The 19,755-nt window shown below is 45.6% G+C and overlaps 1 protein-coding gene across 7 annotated transcripts in view; it reads left to right on the top strand.

Moving 5' to 3' along the window:
* Window positions 1-19,755, top strand: part of LOC115205265 (disks large homolog 3) — a 126,688-nt gene that overhangs the window by 60,294 nt on the left and 46,639 nt on the right. For all 7 annotated transcript variants that reach the window (XM_029771044.1, XM_029771043.1, XM_029771046.1 and 4 more), the window contains one exon: window positions 17,546-17,599. In XM_029771044.1, the coding sequence (XP_029626904.1) occupies window positions 17,546-17,599 (54 nt within the window). The remainder of the gene's footprint in view (window positions 1-17,545; window positions 17,600-19,755) is intronic.

Below are 19,755 nucleotides of genomic sequence, written 5' to 3'. Positions count from 1 at the left end.
TTTTCTGGAGCCATTGCTAACTAGCGTTAGTACAATGACTGGAAGTCTACAGGAACAACTAGCATGCTAGTATCCAAAATGGTATCCTTGAGTTCATCTGACTCTGGGTAAGTAGAAAAAAAGGCTTAGTTACCAAAGTGTCACACTAACCTTTTAAGTTTGCTAAATTGAGAGGGTTTTGTGCATGCAGGAACAGTCATGTTCCTGCATGCAGAAAGGATAAACTGATATCCCTCAAACGATATCAATATCATATCAAATTATCGATATTAGTGCCCACCACTAGTGAATGCAGTATAGGCCTGTTGTCTGTTGGGTATTGAGGGTCAACTGTGGACTGTTTAACCTCAGGCTGATGAAACCCGAGTCCCCCAAAACTCGTGACAAGTGAGGAAAGGGCTGTGATGCTTGAAGAAGCACAAAATAGATATTTGCTTTGTGTTTCATGTTGCATCTGGCATAAACAGAATAAAAGAAGAAGAGCCGTTTTATTATGTGACGTTAGTGATTGCTATTTTCAGAAGGGCTGCTTCGGGATACAGGAAAAGAAAACCTTCGAAATAGCAAAATGCCTCAGCCTGCTCGCTACATTTACACTCGGAGCAGCAAAGCCAGGGCTGGATGGGCTTGAACCTGGGGTTGGTTGCCTGCTCTCTCAGTCGTCTCAGTCTGTCTATTGGCCCATGGTAATGTCACAGAGCTCAGGCTCCTAGCGTTGGTCCCTGAATGTGCAGGGCTATTCGTGTCAATGAATCCCAGAAAATGATCAACGATCAGTTGAATGGCCTGATCATTCATGTGTCTCAATATCACTCTTGCCAGCCTTTTACAAACAAAGATTCACTGAGGGCAACTGCGTGATGTCTAAGCACTGATGTTAAGCACCGTATCTTGGAGATGGCCCTAATTTGTAGTTGAACTGAATGTCATAATATCCTAGTACATATCCCTGTGTTAGAATCAGTAAGGCAGTATGTTGAGCGCTGCCTTCCCACACGTGAAGTCATAAGGTGTCTTAAGCTGGGGCGGAGGAGCTTGAGGAGAGGAGAGGAAGGGAGAGAGAGATGAGACGAGAGGAGCTTGAGGAGAGGAGAGGAAGGGAGAGAGAGATGAGACGAGAGGAGCTGAGGGGGGGATAGGAGTTGAGGAGGGGGGGCAGGGGGAGGGAGGGAGGGAAGAGGAGAAGAGAGGAGTTGAGGAGAGGAGTTGAGGAGAGGAGGGGAGGAGAGGGAAGAGGAGAGGAGTTGAGAAGAAAGAATAGGGGAGGGGAGAGGAGGGGAGCCAGTGTGTTGCCATGGTGCAATCTTAACCAGAGCTGTACATAAGCTCTGCTGCTCAGTTAATTATGGAGAGGGACTGCAATGTTGACGTGCAGGCAGCAAGGCAGGCAGGCAGGCAGTAAGGCAGGCAAGTAGGTAGGGAGTAAGGCGGGCAGACAGGCAGGCAGGCAGTAAGACAGGCAAACAGACAGGTAGTAAGACAGGCAAACAGACAGGTAGTAAGTTAGGCAGGCAGTAAGGTAGGCAGACAGGCAGTAAGGCAGGCAAGCATGCAGCAGGGCAAAGGGCCTTTTTAGCAAAATATGTTTTCATGCCACTTTAGATATGGAGTACATGTAGCTAGTACACACACATACATGTTTTCATATAAAAATATATTTCACAAACATGTAAAATGAAGACGTAGAGTATAAATCCTATAGGCTCCCACTACTATTGCACAGGCAGAGAAGGATGCTGTTTTAGGTAGATAGTGGAGGAATGAGGAGCCATTCTGGTTCTAGTCGTGGTGCTGCTTCCCTCTCCTCTCCTGTGTTACCTAGCGTACCACTTGTGTAACACAGAGAGGTCTTCCAGGCAGCCGAGCCCCAGGGCCTTGCTGTGAATAGGCTGCTGGAGAGGCTGCAGATCATGATCAGACAGTTTAGAAAACCAAATATGGGCTCATGTGGATTAATATTCCCCATTTAAAATTCAAATGATGTAATCAGACAAATCCAAGCGAGGCATATGCTCATTGGAATATCTCTGAGCCTGATGACGTGCCTGGCAGGGATGGGCAGATGGGCCGAGAGAGAGAGAGAGAGAGAGAGAGAGAAGAGGGTGGAAGGGGGGGGGGCCTTGGAAGTGAGAGGAATGATGCAATATCAGGCCGTGCACTTTGAACCCTGGAATGTCATCTCCCGTGAATGCTGTTTCCGCTAGGCAGGCTGACCAGGTAATGCCATGGTTACATGTGGTTGCGCTGCTATTTACAGCGCATTATCAAAACGAAGCCAACGACACCGCAACGCCAGATTGCTCTCTCTTGAGCCCAGGAGATGAAAACTCTCATCCCAGCTAGAATGGCCATAGGGAGTATAGTATTAGCCATCTTTTCATGTCTGTTATAACAGATCCATATTATGTTTCTACACCAAAGTATTTTTATTCATGTTTAGGTCACGACCTCTGTGTTGTGCCAATATAAAGAATTATAAACATCCACTTATTCCTCTCTCCTCTAAGCGTCCTCAAGAGAGAACTAGGTAGCGATGAGCAGCTGGAGTCATGTACCGTATGTAATTACCACAGAGTTGCTTCATGGGAGATATTAAATTACCACGATAAGCTTCTTTGATCTTAGCACACTTAAAGGAATGATCTTGTTTATCGTAACCTTCTTGTATGTACACTGAGTGTACCAAACATTAGGACCACCTTACTTATAATGAGTTGCACCCCCTTTTGCCCTCAGAACAGCCTCAGTTCGGCGTGGACCCTACAAGGCGTCAAAAGCGTTCCACAGGGATGTTGACTCCAATGCTTCCCACAGTTGTGACAAGTTGGCTGGATCATTCTTGATACACTCGGGAAAATGTTGAGCGTGAAAAACTCAGCCTCGTTGCAGTTCTTGACACACTGAAACCGGTGCTCCTGGCACCTACTACCATACCCCGTTCAAAGGCACTTCAATCTTTTGTCTCGCCCCTTCACCCTCAGACTGGCATACATACACAATCCATGTTTCAATTGTCTCAAGGCTTAAAAATCCTTCTTTAACCTGTCTTCTCCCCTTCATCTACACTGATTGAAGTGGATTTAACAAGCGACATCAATAAGGGATCATAGCTTTCACCTGCATTCCCCTGGCCAGTCTATGTTCCACATTTTTTGTACACTCAGTGTATATTAAAATCTTGATTTAAAGCATAGAATATTATTGAATTTGAATGTTTTACTTTTGCCCCATGCTCCAATGTCGTTTCCCTTGGTCTGACTGAAGGAATCTATGAACAAATGCCTTATGATCAGATCTGAGGCCTAGATGCTGAAATGTTCCAACTTTTAAGCCTCTTGTCTGTCTGCTCTGATCAGTGTTTGTGTCATGGGTCCATGCCCAAATGATGGCTGCTCTGAGTGTGCTCTGATCTGTGCTGTGACACGGTCTTCCATGAAGCCTGTGTGTCGTGATCCAACCTGAGGTGTTCTACAGGAGAAGAAGAGACAGGGAAGTCTGGAACCTCAACAGGAGGCAGATTGGCTTGGCAATCCCCAAAGTAATGCAAACGTTTGAAACAAAAGGACATTTCTTTTTTCACCGCCGTTTCATTTGGCAGTAAATACACCAGCATATGGACAAACGTGCTCATGAATGTATTCATAATTGCGCAGTAGAAAGTAGTGTCACACTTTTTGTTGCCTCGCCATTGTCCTACTTTACTGTAATTCTTCATCACTTTCAACACCTACACGCTTTGCCAGCCAAAGTGAACGCGGGCAGAGCCCGGGAGGGCAGGCGGTGAATGGAGCTGCGTGTGGGTGTTCCACAGTCGACCTGCTGAGCTCTGTGGGCCATGATGACTGGAGGGGAGGAAGGGGATGGGGAAGAGGGCTGCTGGGCTGTTTCTAGTACCACGGGGAACTGCCTGGGACCAGCCCCTCCATCCTCTCTCTATCCTGGCCAGGGTCATAGGTGGCTCTGTCATCGGCGTTGGTTGTTTTAACAGTGGCTCTCCAAGGGGGATCTGTGGTGTATGTGCCGACCAATTTATGTTTCATCTGAAAATGTGGTTGGATGCTCCGTATGGAGGGTGTAACGCAATCGCGGCGCCTCCGGAAGCATACAGAAGCCAATTTGAGCCCTGTACCGTATCGCCGTGCGCCTCCCAAATTTTGTAACAATGCGTTTAGCTTTGATTGGTTGACAGTAGGTGGGGGCGGGAGGTCCTGTATAAACACAAACTCACTTCCTTGACAACTTCCTTCACAACAGCTCTGCGCTGCTCCGCGAAGCGCAAGAAGTATGAATGTCCTGACTTCTGCAGAGGTCGTATCACCGTAAATGCTGCACGGCCAGTGCAGACTTCAGATTGACCATCCAGCACCTTTTAGCCTCTCCTGTACAGTGTACTTCTCCCTACCGAACAACTGCCTCTCTCTGTTTCCCTCCCCATCTCCCCATGGCTCGCAGGTTCAGCTTAATGATTCAAATGATGGTCTTTTTTTAAAGAAATTCATTAATCATTTGTTTTGGTGGGTTTTTTTTGGAGCCAAGGGTGTTTTTGTGTTTTAATAGGTGGTACTGTGTATGTTGGTGCTCAGGCAGGGATGGCTTGGAAGCTGTCAGCTAGGCTAATGCCCCGAAAGCAGCACACCAACACAATCAAAGGTCAAAGGTCACACTGTGGTGCCAAAATAAGGCTATAACATCACGAGACACTTAGCATCCCAGAGAAACAGCCCGCGTAAAGGGACTATGTTCAATGACCAGAACACAAAGTCCTTTATTTGGTAATGTAATTGACTATGGATGGCAAAACAATATTATAACACTATAATCGTCAGATAGCTTCAAAATGGCAGCGTAGGGCTGTACACTGTCGCTGGCTCTCACTCAGTACAGGCAGAATCCCAAACAGCACAGAGGAACACGTGTTGCTCTCAGCTTAGCAACAAGGGGTAGCAACCAGCCGAGAGAGGGCTGCCTGCGAGCTAGCAATCTGCAGAGACCTCTGATGTAGACGGCGCAGTCGGGGCGGGATCATACCAAGCATACTGAGGATGATGCGTACATATGACACGTTTTCTCCCCTCCAGATCAGTGGGCCATGTTAATGGATTTGAAAGGTCATCCACCGTTCTCTCCGAATTTCTAGCAATAATAATGTGTATTAATTCGATTTATTTGTCATAATTTCCCGTAACGATGTAATGACGCACATCTTTTTGTGGTCATTGTAAGCAACCCGTCAATCAAGGAGTGACACAGCCTGTTGCAGTCCGGCTGTGGTCAAAAGTAGTGCACTACATAGGGAATAGTGTGCCAATTCCGACAGGTTCCGTGTAATAGCGAGTGGAAATGATTAGAGTAGTGTGGACGGATGGCGGTGGGTCAAGTAACCTGGCACCAGAGGCATCAGGCGGACAGGGAGGTGTGGGGTGGGGGTAGATTAAATTATTAACCCAGATTCTGCTGATTCTCTTACCACACAGCGTAATCCACAGACCAGGCAGCAGCTGCCGCTGCCCTGGGCATCCCACGAAATAAATACTGACAACACATAGACAACCACAATACAACACATGGACAACCCTATTACAAGACATGGATAACCTAAATACAATACATAGACAACCACAATACAACACATGGACAACCCTATTACAACACATGGACAACCCTATTACAACACATGGACAACCCTATTACAACACAGGGACAACCACAATACAACACACGTTTAAATACGAGCTTACATGAACGCATCAACACATACACATTCACGCATACATACACTGCATTGTTGGGATGGGCCCGTCAGTAAGCACCTGTTGTTTACCAAGCATGTGGCAAAAAAGATTGGGTTTGACACACCCAAACACACACTCAGATGTAAGGCTTAGTACACACACACACACACACACACACACACACACACACACACACACACACACACACACACACACACACACACACACACACACACACACACACACACACAGTCCATTCATATACACACCTACTCTATATACCAGCCTAGATACAGTACATGGAGTCATCAGACACACATTCCCATGCCCCAACTTGATTACCACGTAATAACAGGATCATCAATTCTGAAGCATCCACTGGGAGGGGTGAAGTGTGGGGGACCTGTGATAAGTAATACCATTTCAGAGTGTGGCTGTGTCTGCTGGGCTGAAGGTCAGACTAGCCACCTCTCTGAGGCTCATTTGGAGCCGTTCACCGTGACCAAACAGGAAGCTAAGCCTGAGCACACTTTAGTGATATTACATCAAGATGAGGAGGGACTGCTGCTGACAGCTGTGATGAATGATCCTTTCCTAAAACTCTGCCTGCGTGTGCGTGTTATTCTCGCTCTGTGAGAAAGCGAAAGAGCATCATGCCTGTTTGCGTGTCACAATGCCCAATCATTCGCATCAAATCAGTTCTTCCCATGCAAACCATGTTGTTTAATAGACCTGCTTTATGAGTGAAGTAATTAATTTCCTTGTTTAAAAATAAATAAATATACAGTATTTTACCAGGTTAGTTGACTGAGAACACATTCTCATTTACAGCAACAACCTGGGGAATAGTTACAGGGGAGAGGAGGGGGATGAAGGAGCCAATTGGAAGCTAGGGATGATTAGGTGACCATGATGGTATGAGGGCCAGATTGGGAATTTAGCCAGGACACCGGGGTTAACATCCCTACTCTTACGATAAGTGCCATGAGATCTTTAGTGACCACAGAGAGTCAGGACACCCACTTATTGGACCATAGAAAATAGTGACTCCTACTGGCTCTCCAACACTAAGGGAGAATGGAACATTAAGGGGGAATACAATACTAAGGGAGAATGGAACACTTAGGGAGAATGGAACACTTAGAGAGAATGGAACGCTAAGGGGAGAATGGAACACTAAGGGGAGAATGGAACACTTAGGGAGAATGGAACACTTAGAGAGAATGGAACGCTAAGGGGAGAATGGAACACTAAGGGAGAATGGAACACTTAGAGAGAATGGAACGCTAAGGGGAGAATGGAACACTAAGGGAGAATGGAACACTTAGGGAGAATGGAACACTTAGAGAGAATGGAACACTAAGGGGAGAATGGAACACTAAGGGGAGAATGGAACACTAAGGGGAGAATGGAACACTAAGGGGAGAATGGAACACTAAGGAGAGAATGGAACACTAAGGGGAGAATGGAACACTAAGGGGAGAATGGAACACTAAGGGGAGAATGGAACACTAAGGGGAGAATGGAACACTAAGGAGAGAATGGAACACTAAGGGGAGAATGGAACACTAAGGGGAGAATGGAACACTAAGGGGAGAATGGAACACTAAGAGAGAATGGAACACTAATGGAGAATACAACACTAAGGTTCAACAAGAGCAGGTTCTATATACTGTCCATCCGTCTGTCCCTTCTCTCTCTCCTTCTCTCCTTCTCTCGCTCCCTTCCTCCTTCTCTCCCTCCTATCTCCTTCTCTCCTCTCCTCTCCTTCCCTCCTCCTTTCCCCTGGTCCTTCCGATAGTGAGCGGGGCCTCAGCTCAGCGTGAATAAGATGTTGGGTGCATGGTAATTGAATAGGTATTGATTGCACTGCAGCGTGGCACACGAGAGGCCAATGAAGGCCCGAGGAACAGATGAGGCACCACCGACCGACTGACTGTGCCTCTCATCCCACCTTCTGCAGAAAACACACAAACCCAACACGGCTTACAACACACTGACCAGCTCACAGAGACAAGTAATTGTAGATGACGTTGTATTGATACGCTACACGACCAAAAGTATGTGGACACCTGCTTGTCGAACATCTAATTCCAAAATCATGGTCATTAATATGGAGTTGGTCCCCCCTTTGCTGCTTTAACAGCCTCCAGTCTTCTGGGGAAGGCTTTCCACTAGATGTTGGAACATTGCTGCAGGGACTTTCTTACATTCAGCCACAAAAGCATTAGTGAGGTCGGGCACTGAGGTCAGGCACTGATGTTGGGCGATTAGGTATGGCCTACAGTCGGGTTTCCAAATCATCCCAAGGGTGTTCGGTGGGGTTGAGGTCAGGGCTCTGTGCAGGCCAGTCAAGTTGTTCCACACCGATCTCGACAAACCATTTCTGTATGAACCTCGCTTTATGCACGGCATTGTCATGCTGAACCAGGAAAGGGCCTTCCCTAAATGGTTTCAACAAAGTTGGAAGCACAGTATCGTCTAGAATGTCATTGTATGCTGTAGCGTTAATATTTCCCTTCACTGGAACTAAGGGGCTTAGCATGAAAAACAACCCCAGACCATTATTCCTCCTCCACCAAACTTTACAGTTGGCACTATGCATTGGGGACGGTAGTGTTCTCCTGGTATCCACCAAACCCAGATTCATCCGTCAGACTGTCAGATGGTGAAGTGTGATTCATCACTCCAGAGAACGTGTTTCCACCGCTCCAGAGTCCAATAGCACTGAGCTTCACACCACTTGGCATTGCGCATGGTGATCTTAGGCTTGTGTGCGGCAGTTCGGCCATGGAAACCTATTTCATGAAGCTCACGACTGACAGTTCTTGTTGTTACTTTTCTTACAGAGGAAGTTTGGAACTCGGTGGTCCCAACTGAGGAGAGACGATTTTTACGCGTTACGAGCTCTAGCACTCAGTGGTCCCGTTCTGTGCCTACCACTTCGCAGCTGAGCCATTGTTGCTCCTAGACGTTTCCACTTCACAATAACAGCACTTACAGTTGACCGAGGCAGCTCTAGCAGGGCAGAGATTTGACGAACTGACTTGGTGGAAAGGTGGCATCCTATGACGGTACCACAGTGAAAGTCACTGAGCTCTTCAGTAAGGCCATTCTACTGCCAATGTTTGTCTATGGAGATTGCATGGCTGTGTGCTTGATTTTATACACCTGTCAGCAACAGGTGTGACTTTAGTAAACATCAGTAGGTACTAGGCTTGAGCGGTATACAGGATATACCGGATACCAGGGTATTTGGAAATAGCCACGGGATGGTTTTTCAATACCTTCAAGCTATTTATTTGAAATGTTTTAATACATTTGATTACTTGTAGCTACTTTTTAAGGAAATACCTGCAATCAACTTGTGCAATACAAAATCATGGTGGTCCCCAGTCACGTGTCACATCATTATGAAGCTCATGGTTGTCCCCAGTCACGTGTCACATCATTATGAAGCTCATGGTGGTCCCCAGTCACGTGTCACATGGTGTTTGTTTACAAGCACACAACGACAAGAGACCGGAGCCTTGTCACTCACTGTTGTGCAGCATGCGCCAGTTGATCTAATTACAGTATGGAGTTCACTATCATATGTTTTCCTGCTAGATATCTTACAACTATTAAGTTAACTGTTTCAAATGTGCTAAATGCTCTGCAGTTGGGCATTTGATTTGCTAAGTGGTTAGCTTCTTCCAAAATCCAGCATTCGCTTGGTAACAGCAGACAATCCCCTTCTGGATCAAGAGCCTTGCTGCCTAATATTTGTTTTGTGCATGCAGAATACTGTGAGTAGCATTTTGTTGTTACTTGTATACCAGTGGTGGTCGGTACTGTTTAAGATGAGGGAATATATTTTTGTTTATGAGCACAGCATTATTTCTATTACAGCATATTGGATGACTGTCATTCATATTCCATTCACCCAGCTCAATGTAAAATGGATAGGTTTAGGCTACTTACTACATGATACAAACGTTTTCCCTATACCCATCATGTGGATGCTACAACCTAGCCTATGAATGAAAGTTTACAACATAGGTGCACAGGTCGAGACAAATTTGAGTAATCAAGGTGACAGACATTGACACATTCAATACCACTGTGCACAATCTTGCCTGCATCTAGCTGATCTAAGGTGTAATCATTAGTCCAACAGTTCAAACAATATATTGGTCAAATTCAGGTATGTTCCGTTTGCATCTGTTTAAGATATTTTTTCAACAGAATTGGCGGAATTAATACACCCTTGATCACATGCAAACACAGTTCACTTTCATAGCAGCTAGATCATTGTATAATTGCTTCTTGCATCTACGCGCTCTCCTCCGCTCACCTTTTCCCTTTGCTTGTGGACTTCAGTGCACAATGCATCAGCTGTTGGTCTGTGACCAGGCGAAAAACCTTTACAAGCCAAACCTTCATATCATAACCGCTACACACCACTTACATCGTTGTCACCATATTAGCTACCGTCAAGTCAATAACATAGCTAATAGAACTAACGCATTAGTAAACCCTCTACAATCATGCAGTACAGTGTACAGTTAGCACGCAGTTTAGCAGTTAAACCGGCGGGCCCCTGTGGCAATAAATTAATAAAACCAAAAGATTACCTTGACTTGGAAGAGTTCCAGTGTTGGATAGCCATAGCCAGCTAGCTAACATAGCATCCCTCTCTGTTTCAGCCGGGTGAGTAGGCTAAACTAGCTAGCTAGCTGCATTTGCTAGCTAAGTGAAAGGGGGGAAATGAAATATCGCTAGCTCTTTCTCTCTCTCTCTCTCTCTTGCTTCTCCTTTATTTTTAATGAAATGTATTTGTTCAAAGCTGTTCAACTATTGTCTTTCTCTCTCTTTGAGTCAACTACTCACCACATTTTAAATACTGCAGTTCTTGCTAGCTGTAGCTTATGCTTTCACTGCTAGTTTCATTCTCTGATCCTTTGATTGGGTGGACAACATGTCAGTTCAAGCTGCAAGAGCTCTGATAGGTTGGAGGATGTCCTCTGGAAGTTGTCATAATTACTGAGTAAGACTATGGAATTACGAGTCTCATAGGTTTTGTATTGAAGTCAATGTACTCAGAGGAGGACGGAAACTAGCTGTCCTCTGGCTACAGCATGGTGCTACCCTACAGAGTGCTGTTGAGGCTACTGTAGACCTTCAATGCAAAACGGTGTGTTTTAATCAATTATTTGTGACATGAATATATTCAGTATAGTTTCATAATTTTTTCACTATTTTAATGTACTTGTTAGCATTACTAAACATTAGATTACATAGTGTTAGTGAGGTTTGAAAACAGCACCCCCTGTGTTCAGTGCCGGTATTACCGAATATCACGGTATGGCACAAGGTCGGTATGAAGGTATGACAATCTGGATACCGCCCAAGCCTACTAGGTACTGTAGGGAAGGTTAAGATTGACTCTATTGGTCTTGGGCACACAATGTCTATATATTAGTAATCAGCACGAATGAGTGAAGGCAGAGGGAAAGCATCTCCTAATGGTACACATATCTTCAGACAGAACAGCCTCCATTACCCTGTAAGGGATCAGAGGCACTGTCATATTTCACTGGGATGTTGCCATTAGGCTGCCGTACAGGGCTGCCATACAGTATCAGTGTGCTCTGTAAAGGAGGATGGAGATGTCTGCTAAGGAACTGAGGGTTATTGTCTTGTCAGCATCTTGTTGCTATGCACATGCCGAACCCTCCTGTACCCCAGGGAACTCAAGGAGTTAAAAACACCATAGAAATACTGCTGCATGAGGAGGAGCTTGGATTTCATTTGAGGCGTGGCCTCAATATCTATTGCAGTGCCAACATATGACATCATCATATATAGGCTAATATTGTTTGTACTTTATTTTATGATACTGTTTTCACTGGTATTCACATGGAGTTTATATGAAATTAATAGGTATTTTCATGTAATTATTCAGAGAATGAATCGTAACTGGAATGAAAAATCGGGAAGGAATCAGATGAACAATTTAAAGGAGTAGAGCCTCACACTTCATTCACAAAAGAGGATTTTTTTTGAAGTTGTACTCTAGTTGTACTCTAGTTGTACTCTAGGCGTCTGGGCATGTGGGCTCTGATTGGCAGTATTTAGTAGAGATGTGTAACCAACATAACTGACAGTCTCTCCCCAAGTCAGACCATTCCTGCTGGCCCCTCTGCTGTTTCATTCATTCATTGCAGGGGGAGGATTGTAGCTACAGTCCTAATGCGATGTGGACAGACAGGCAGTGTGCAGGTAGGACAGCCAAGCTGATGCTGAGCCCATGGCCACGCATGTGTGACAGAGACGCATAAGCTGCAGTCAGCGTCCTGAGAGGTGAACCAGGGAGAGGCAGCTAAGCGGGCCACGCAGCCAATGCGGGGCGAGCACTGGTTGTCATGGGAACACATTGATTATTTAACAATTTGGACGAAGCCTGTGCCCTACGCTTGCCAAGGTTTAGTGGGAGTCTTTGTAGCTTTGCAGTCCCGAGCCAACTCAGTGCTGTAAGGTGCAGTGCTGTTTTGAGATAATACATGAGGAAACAAGAATCATAGATTAATAGATGGACAGAAGGAAGGAAGGAAGGAAGGAAGGAAGGAAGGATGGATAGATGGTTGAGGGAGGGAGGGAGGGAGGGAGGTAGGAAGGAAGGAAGGAAGGAAGGAAGGAAGGAAGGAAGGAAGGAAGGAAGGAAGGAAGGAAGGAAGGAAGGAAGGAAGGAAGGAAGGAGATGTATGGAGGGAGGGAGGGAGGGAGGGAGGGAGGGAGGGAGGGAGGGAGGGAGGGAGGGAGGGAGGGAGGGAGGGAGGGAGGGCAGAAGGGAGGATGGATGGATGAATGGATGGATGGATGGATGGATGGATGGATGGATGGAAGGAAGGAGGGATGGATGGATCAATAAATCAATAGATAACAATTTGGAGGACACTAATGTGAACAGATGGATGTATACAGATAGACATGAGTGTTTTTGTCTGGTATGTTGGTCATTTGGGATTGGTTGGTTGTAATGGTTGTACAGTCAGTCCTGTTGGGAGAGCAGCCTGAGCAGGACTCCAAGCCTGCCCTGAGTCCTGAGCTGCAGGTGGACAAAAGTGAACAGCGACAGATGGCTGGGAAAACAGCACTTAATGATTACTGTTTGAATTAAAAGGAAATTAAGGGATTTTATGATAATCTTATCCAGATTTGGTTAATTCCCCCATGCAGCTCAGTCACACCCTTATACCACATTTGGACGGTCGCCAACCTTTTTAACCAACGTCCTCCCCTGTTACCCTCTGCCCTTTCACCTCATCCGCCAGCCATCCCCATTTAACCCCCACAATCCCTGATACACACACACACACACACACACACACACACACACACACACACACACACACACACACACACACACACACACACACACACACACACACACACACACACACACACACACACACACACACAGCACTGTACCCTGGTATTGTAAATGTGTGTTTATCTTGACCTCTGTGAGCCTAGCGATCAGACTGTGTAAGCCTCTCTCTCTCTCAAGGACGTGGCCTGTCCAGGGCTCTCTTAGTCCCAGCAGAAAGAACAAGCTGTCTGCTACTGTATCTATGTCATAAAGCTGTGTGCGGCCAGACCCACGCTGTTGCCCTGGCCCCACGGCCCCACGCTGTTGCCCTGGCCCCACGGCCCCACGCTGCTGCCCTGGCCCCACGGCCCCACGTTGATCAGCCCTCTTCTCCTCCAACCCAACTCCCACTTCAGAGACAACACACCAGTCTATGGCGGATTTAGGATTACACACACACAGATTATCTTCCCCTTTCTTTTTGTTTGCTTGTTAAGGGTGATACAGATACTGGGATTACCCACTTCAATCCCAGACAAGGATGCCATTTTTATTTTCAGACGGACAGTCTTGAAACCCTATGAGGTTTATAGTGCTATTATTTTAACATGCAGTGTTTTTTTATCATTGATTAGCCGGCTAGGAAGTAACCTCTCTGCTGCTTATGATAAACTATTTTGTTCCTGCTGTTGTGCTTGTCTTTTGTGGTCCCTTGGCTGTGGCACTGGATTCAGTTCGCTAGCTTAGTCCAGTACAGTGACAGAGCAGAAATAGTCCCCACTGTGGCCCTCAGGCTCCGTCTCTCCACTACCTTACAGACGGCTTGTTCACTGGGACCTATTGTCTGTGGGGGATGAATAGACCTCTTAAAGGCCTGGGTGTCTCCCCACAGTCTATGGTGCTGTGGCACACTGTGCATATCTAAAACACACACACACATACTTCTAAAAGCATGTAAAGGGAGCTGCTGCTACCTTAAACCTTTTGGTTTAGGTCTGATACGAACATTTCTGCCCTGTATTTTTAGGATAAACAGGAAATGCCTAAATGTGTGCAGTACATGAAAGACGTGCACGCACAAGCACTGTCGCGAGCATCTGTTCATCCATATGCAGGTTACAAGCCATGATTGTGCTGAGTGAGGGACGTTTGTGCCGAGTGAGGGACGTTTGTGCCGAGTGAGGGACGTTTGTGCCGAGTGAGGGACGTCACAGCTCGCCAGAGCCATAAAACTATACTGCAGATCTGAGGAAGAGGTCACGTCTACAGTATGTAGCTTTTACACTGGATCTTAAGTGGCGTTTGCGTGATAAGAGAAGTCACCGAGTGAAAATAAAATAACGAAGCTCTGGAACGATAACGAGACAAACTGGGGTTTAGCAGCGTGCATGTTGGATAATGAATGATGCCAATCAAAGGGAGTGAGGCTTAAATACACACACATACACCTCTAATTGTATGTCTGTGTATTTATATACCATGGCCCAGCATCAAAGGATTTATAACTCGAGCTGTGTAATAAATTGTGTGGTTCTTTTCTCTCAGGCTGTGACCTGTTATATTGGCGTGTTGCACCGTGCGTGTGCGTGTTGCGTGTTGCACCGTGCGTGTGAAAGAAGTGCCAGGTAGGAATACAAGAGCCGTGTACATAAGGGAAAAACTTTTTCAAAACTTCTCTCAAGTGAACCTTCGATGCCGTCACTAAGGTGGAGAGACACTACGGAAATAAATGAACGAGCGAGAGTCTGTGCCACGAAAGCAATCAGCCCGTAGCTGCAACGACCCCTTGACGCGTTTAAAGTAGTTAGGTCATATGTAATATCACAGGCCATAGGCTGCCACATCACGCAGCCAAAACATGGAGAATGCATGTGTGCTCATCGTGTGGTGGAAGAAGATTAGAATCAAAGGGGATCAATAGAAGTCGCTCCACATCAAAAAGCCCCAAGAATCTGGCTATGTGTGAATACTGGAGGGAGACAGTGAGGGGAGGCAGGGGGATGTGGAGGTAGTGAGGGACCAGTAGCTCCTTTCTGCTGGACTTCAGGCAGCCTTGGTCCCCTAGCTGCCACAGCAGCAGCATCCCCTTACCCCCACAGCTCAATCAGATCAATAGAGAGAACAGCCAGTGGTCCAGCATTCCAGACTTATCAGGAGAGTCCATTACGCTCTGTGTCCAGTCCAGTCTACTGGTGCTATGTCCTGCTCCTCCTCTGTCTTCTTCTCTACTGAGAGCTGCTAGTCTTTCTGTAACATTTAACTGAGAATTGCATTCACATCAGATCCTTGCGAGGGGACGTTTTCTAAGAAGAAATGATGTTGAAAACTGCCGCCGTGACAGGCATGTCCTTGCAGTGCCCTCTGCTGCACTCTGTTTTGACTGGTGCCCCCTCCACAGGACCAGAACATCTCCTCTGACACAACATGCATGAGATGTTGAGAAATGAACGCCAGCCACTAGGGGGCGTAATGGAGCCTGAACAGCCGGATTGTCTTCCTAAGAGATTTATTTCTGATCAAATCCAGGAATGGGAAAGTTTTTGTGTCTTACTGACCCTATAGACCAGCCATATTCAACAGGAGGACCGCGGTCCGGATCCAGACCCAGAATGAGGTCAATACGGGCCACGGGTCACAATTTCTTTATGAACTCAGTCAGAACCCCTGGTATTATATGAACACACATAAGACACGGCAAAATGTTTAGAATTGCAGGAAATTAGCTTTACATGGTAACTCTCAACTCCGATTTCAGCCTTGTCCAACCTCATCAACAACAAAAAAATGCTTTCAAGTGAGAGGTTGTGGGTGGGGGGGAATTGCTCATAGATATTCATTTTGGATGTGGTTAAACATATTAGATCCCAACACCTTCTCACTAAAGCATACTTACCAGAATTCCACTGTCATGCTCTGATAATAAAATGATGTGCATCGCTAGCATATACGTCTCACATTGGTAAGGCGCCGAGTTCCTGCCATCTATTGCCACTTGCAGTGTAAGTTGGAATCCCCCGTGCAAAAAAAAAACGTTGAAGTGTGGATTTACATTTATTGCGGTATTGTGTTGGGAAGAAAAGTGCAATCATCATCTTGAAAATGAATATTAGGGGCTCAATTCAATCCAACCTGCACTGCAGTATTTACGCAGTAGCTCTTTTTTTGACAGATTGGTCGTGGGTACTGTATAAAAATCTACAACAGGTATGCGTTCACTTTTCAGAATTAGAAGTTTGTGGGCACGGGATGAATATTGTCAATTAAGGATTTGAGAGATATATAAGATATATAACTAGCCCATGTGGGATTAGAATTCGTAACTATTGAACTATGAGCCAACTTTTCTTAACGGACTGCACCACAATTCACTCATAGCCATTAGGAAAAAATACGAGTTGACCACCGTTGTCATTTATTTCTTGTTACGAAGGGAGTGTACATCTAGAAGGGAGTGTACATCTAGAAGGGAGTGTACATCTAGAAGGGAGTGTACATCTAGAAGGGAGTGTACATCTAGAAGGGAGCGTACATCTAGAAGGGAGCGTACATCTAGAAGGGAGCGTACATCTAGAAGGGAGCGTACATCTAGAAGGGAGCGTACATCTAGAAGGGAGCGTACATCTAGAAGGGAGCGTACATCTAGAAGGGAGCGTACATCTAGAAGGGAGTGTACATCTAGAAGGGAGTGTACATCTAGAAGGGAGTGTACATCTAGAAGGGAGTGTACATCTAGAAGGGAGCGTACATCTAGAAGGGAGTGTACATCTAGAAGGGAGTGTACATCTAGAAGGGGAGTGTACATCTAGAAGGGAGTGTACATCTAGAAGGGAGTGTATTTCATACCGAACCCCTCGCTTGAGATGATGTAAACATCATGATGTCAATGATAGAGTTGAACTACTAGGGGCAAAAAGAGCTAGATTTACTTTTGCAACGAACTGTCGAAATGAAGACCAGATTGACGTGTTTCACAATAACTAATAACTTAAACATCTAGATTTCCCTGGAAGAAATTGCAGTGCTAGAGGCGTTACTACAGACCCGGGTTCATTCCCATAGGACGGCGCACAATTGGCCCAGCGTCGTCCGCGTTATGGGAGGCCATCAAAACATAGACGTGGTGTTGGATGCCAGACTTCAAGTTGTCATTTCCAGCGATTTGGAACAGGTAGTGAAAGTAGCGGACAGGACGAGGTGATTGTGATATCCTAGGTGATGGCCCAATGGTCCCAACACACACACAGTTTGTTCAAATGGAGTCTAACACAGGAAGCAGGCAATCATAACACCACTGGTCTGTTTTCCCCACTCCTCATTCTCAGTCCTCACACCTACTGTAGCTCCACCCATCCCCAGCGAGACACACACAACGACTGTTCCCATGGCATTCACTTACTGGCTGCTAGCTGCCACACACACACACTGAGGTAATGTTGTATCTCTTCCTCTATCTTTGCAGGCAAACCCTCCCCCCGTCATCGTCAACGCAGACTCACTGGATGCAGGCCCTTATGTAAGTATCTATTCTGTTGTCTCTCTGTGTGGATGGAGTATCTATTCTGTTGTCTCTCTGTGTGGATGGAGTATCTATTCTGTTGCCGGTCTGTGTGGATGGAGTATCTATTCTGTTGTCTCTCTGTGTGGATGGAGTATCTATTCTGTTGTCTCTCTGTGTGGATGGAGTATCTATTCTGTTGTCTCTCTGTGTGGATGGAGTATATATTCTGTTGTCTCTGTGTGGATGGAGTATCTATTCTGTTGTCTCTCTGTGTGGATGGAGTAAATATTCTGTTGCCTGTGTGGATGGAGTATCTGTTCTGTTGTCTCTCTGTGTGGGTGGAGTATCTATTCTGTTGTCTCTGTGTGGATGGAGTATCTATTCTGTTGCCTGTGTGGATGGAGTATCTATTCTGTTGTCTCTCTGTGTGGATGGAGTATCTATTCTGTTGCCTCTCTGTGTGGATGGAGTATCTATTCTGTTGTCTCTCTGTGTGGATGGAGTATCTAATCTGTTGCCTCTCTGTGTGGATGGAGTATCTATTCTGTTGACTCTGTGTGGATGGAGTGTCTATTCTGTTGCCTCTCTGTGTGGATGGAGTATCTATTCTGTTGACTCTGTGTGGATGGAGTGTCTATTCTGTTGTCTCTCTGTATGGATGAAGTATCTATTCTGTTGCCGGTCTGTGTGGATGGAGTATCTATTCTGTTGTCTCTCTGTGTGGATTGAGTATATATTCTGTTTTCTCTCTGTGTTGATGGAGTATATATTCTGTTGCCTCTCTGTGTGGATGGAGTATGTATTATGTTACCTCTGTGTGGATGCAGTATCAATTATGTTGTCTGTCTGTGTGGATGGAGTATCTATTCTGTTTCCAGTCTGTGTGGCTGGAGTATCTGTTCTGTTGTCTCTCTGTGTGGATGGAGTATCAATTATGTTGTCTGTCTGTGTGGATGAAGTATATATTCTGTTGTCTGTCTGTGTGGATGAAGTATATATTCTGTTGTCTCTCTGTGTGGATGGAGTATCTATTCTGTTGTCTCTCTGTGTGGATGGAGTATATATTCTGTTTTCTCTCTGTGTGGATGGAGTATCTATTCTGTTGTCTCTCTGTGTGGATGGAGTATCTATTCTGTTGTCTCTCTGTGTGGATGGAGTATCTATTCTGTTGCCGGTCTGTGTGGATGGAGTATCTATTCTGTTGTCTCTCTGTGTGGATGGAGTATCTATTCTGTTGCCGGTCTGTGTGGATGGAGTATATATTCTGTTGTCTCTCTGTGTGGATGGAGTGTCTATTCTTTTGCCGGTCTGTGTGGATGGAGTATCTATTCTGTTGTCTCTCTGTGTGGATGGAGTATCTATTCTGTTGTCTCTCTGTGTGGATGGAGTATCTATTCTGTTGTCTCTCTGTGTGGATGGAGTATCTATTCTGTTGTCTCTCTGTGTGGATGGAGTATCTATTCTGTTGTCTCTCTGTGTGGATGGAGTATCTATTCTGTTGTCTCTCTGTGTGGATGGAGTGTCTATTCTTTTGCCGGTCTGTGTGGATGGAGTATCTATTCTGTTGTCTCTCTGTGTGGATGGAGTATCTATTCTGTTGTCTCTCTGTGTGGATGGAGTGTCTATTCTGTTGTCTCTCTGTGTGGATGGAGTATCTATTCTGTTGTCTCTCTGTGTGGATGGAGTATCTATTCTGTTGTCTCTCTGTGTGGATGGAGTATCTATTCTGTTGTCTCTCTGTGTGGATGGAGTATCTATTCTGTTGTCTCTCTGTGTGGATGGAGTATCTATTCTGTTGTCTCTCTGTGTGGATGGAGTGTCTATTCTTTTGCCGGTCTGTGTGGATGGAGTATCTATTCTGTTGTCTCTCTGTGTGGATGGAGTATCTATTCTGTTGTCTCTCTGTGTGGATGGAGTGTCTATTCTGTTGTCTCTCTGTGTGGATGGAGTATCTATTCTGTTGTCTCTCTGTGTGGAGGGAGTATCTATTCTGTTGTCTCTCTGTGTGGATGGAGTATCTATTCTGTTGTCTCTGTGTGGAGGGAGTATCTATTCTATTTTTCTCTCTTTGTAAATGGAGTATCTATTCTGTTGTCTCTCTGTGTGGAGGGAGTATCTATTCTATTTTTCTCTCTTTGTAAATGGATGTGTCTCACAGTTGCGGCATCCTG

Source organism: Salmo trutta, chromosome 13 (assembly GCF_901001165.1).
Source record: "Salmo trutta chromosome 13, fSalTru1.1, whole genome shotgun sequence".
In the NCBI taxonomy this organism is placed as follows: Eukaryota; Metazoa; Chordata; class Actinopteri; order Salmoniformes; family Salmonidae; genus Salmo; species Salmo trutta.
The sequence above is the reverse complement of the archived record's forward strand: the minus strand, read 5'-3'. Positions and strand labels throughout refer to the sequence as shown.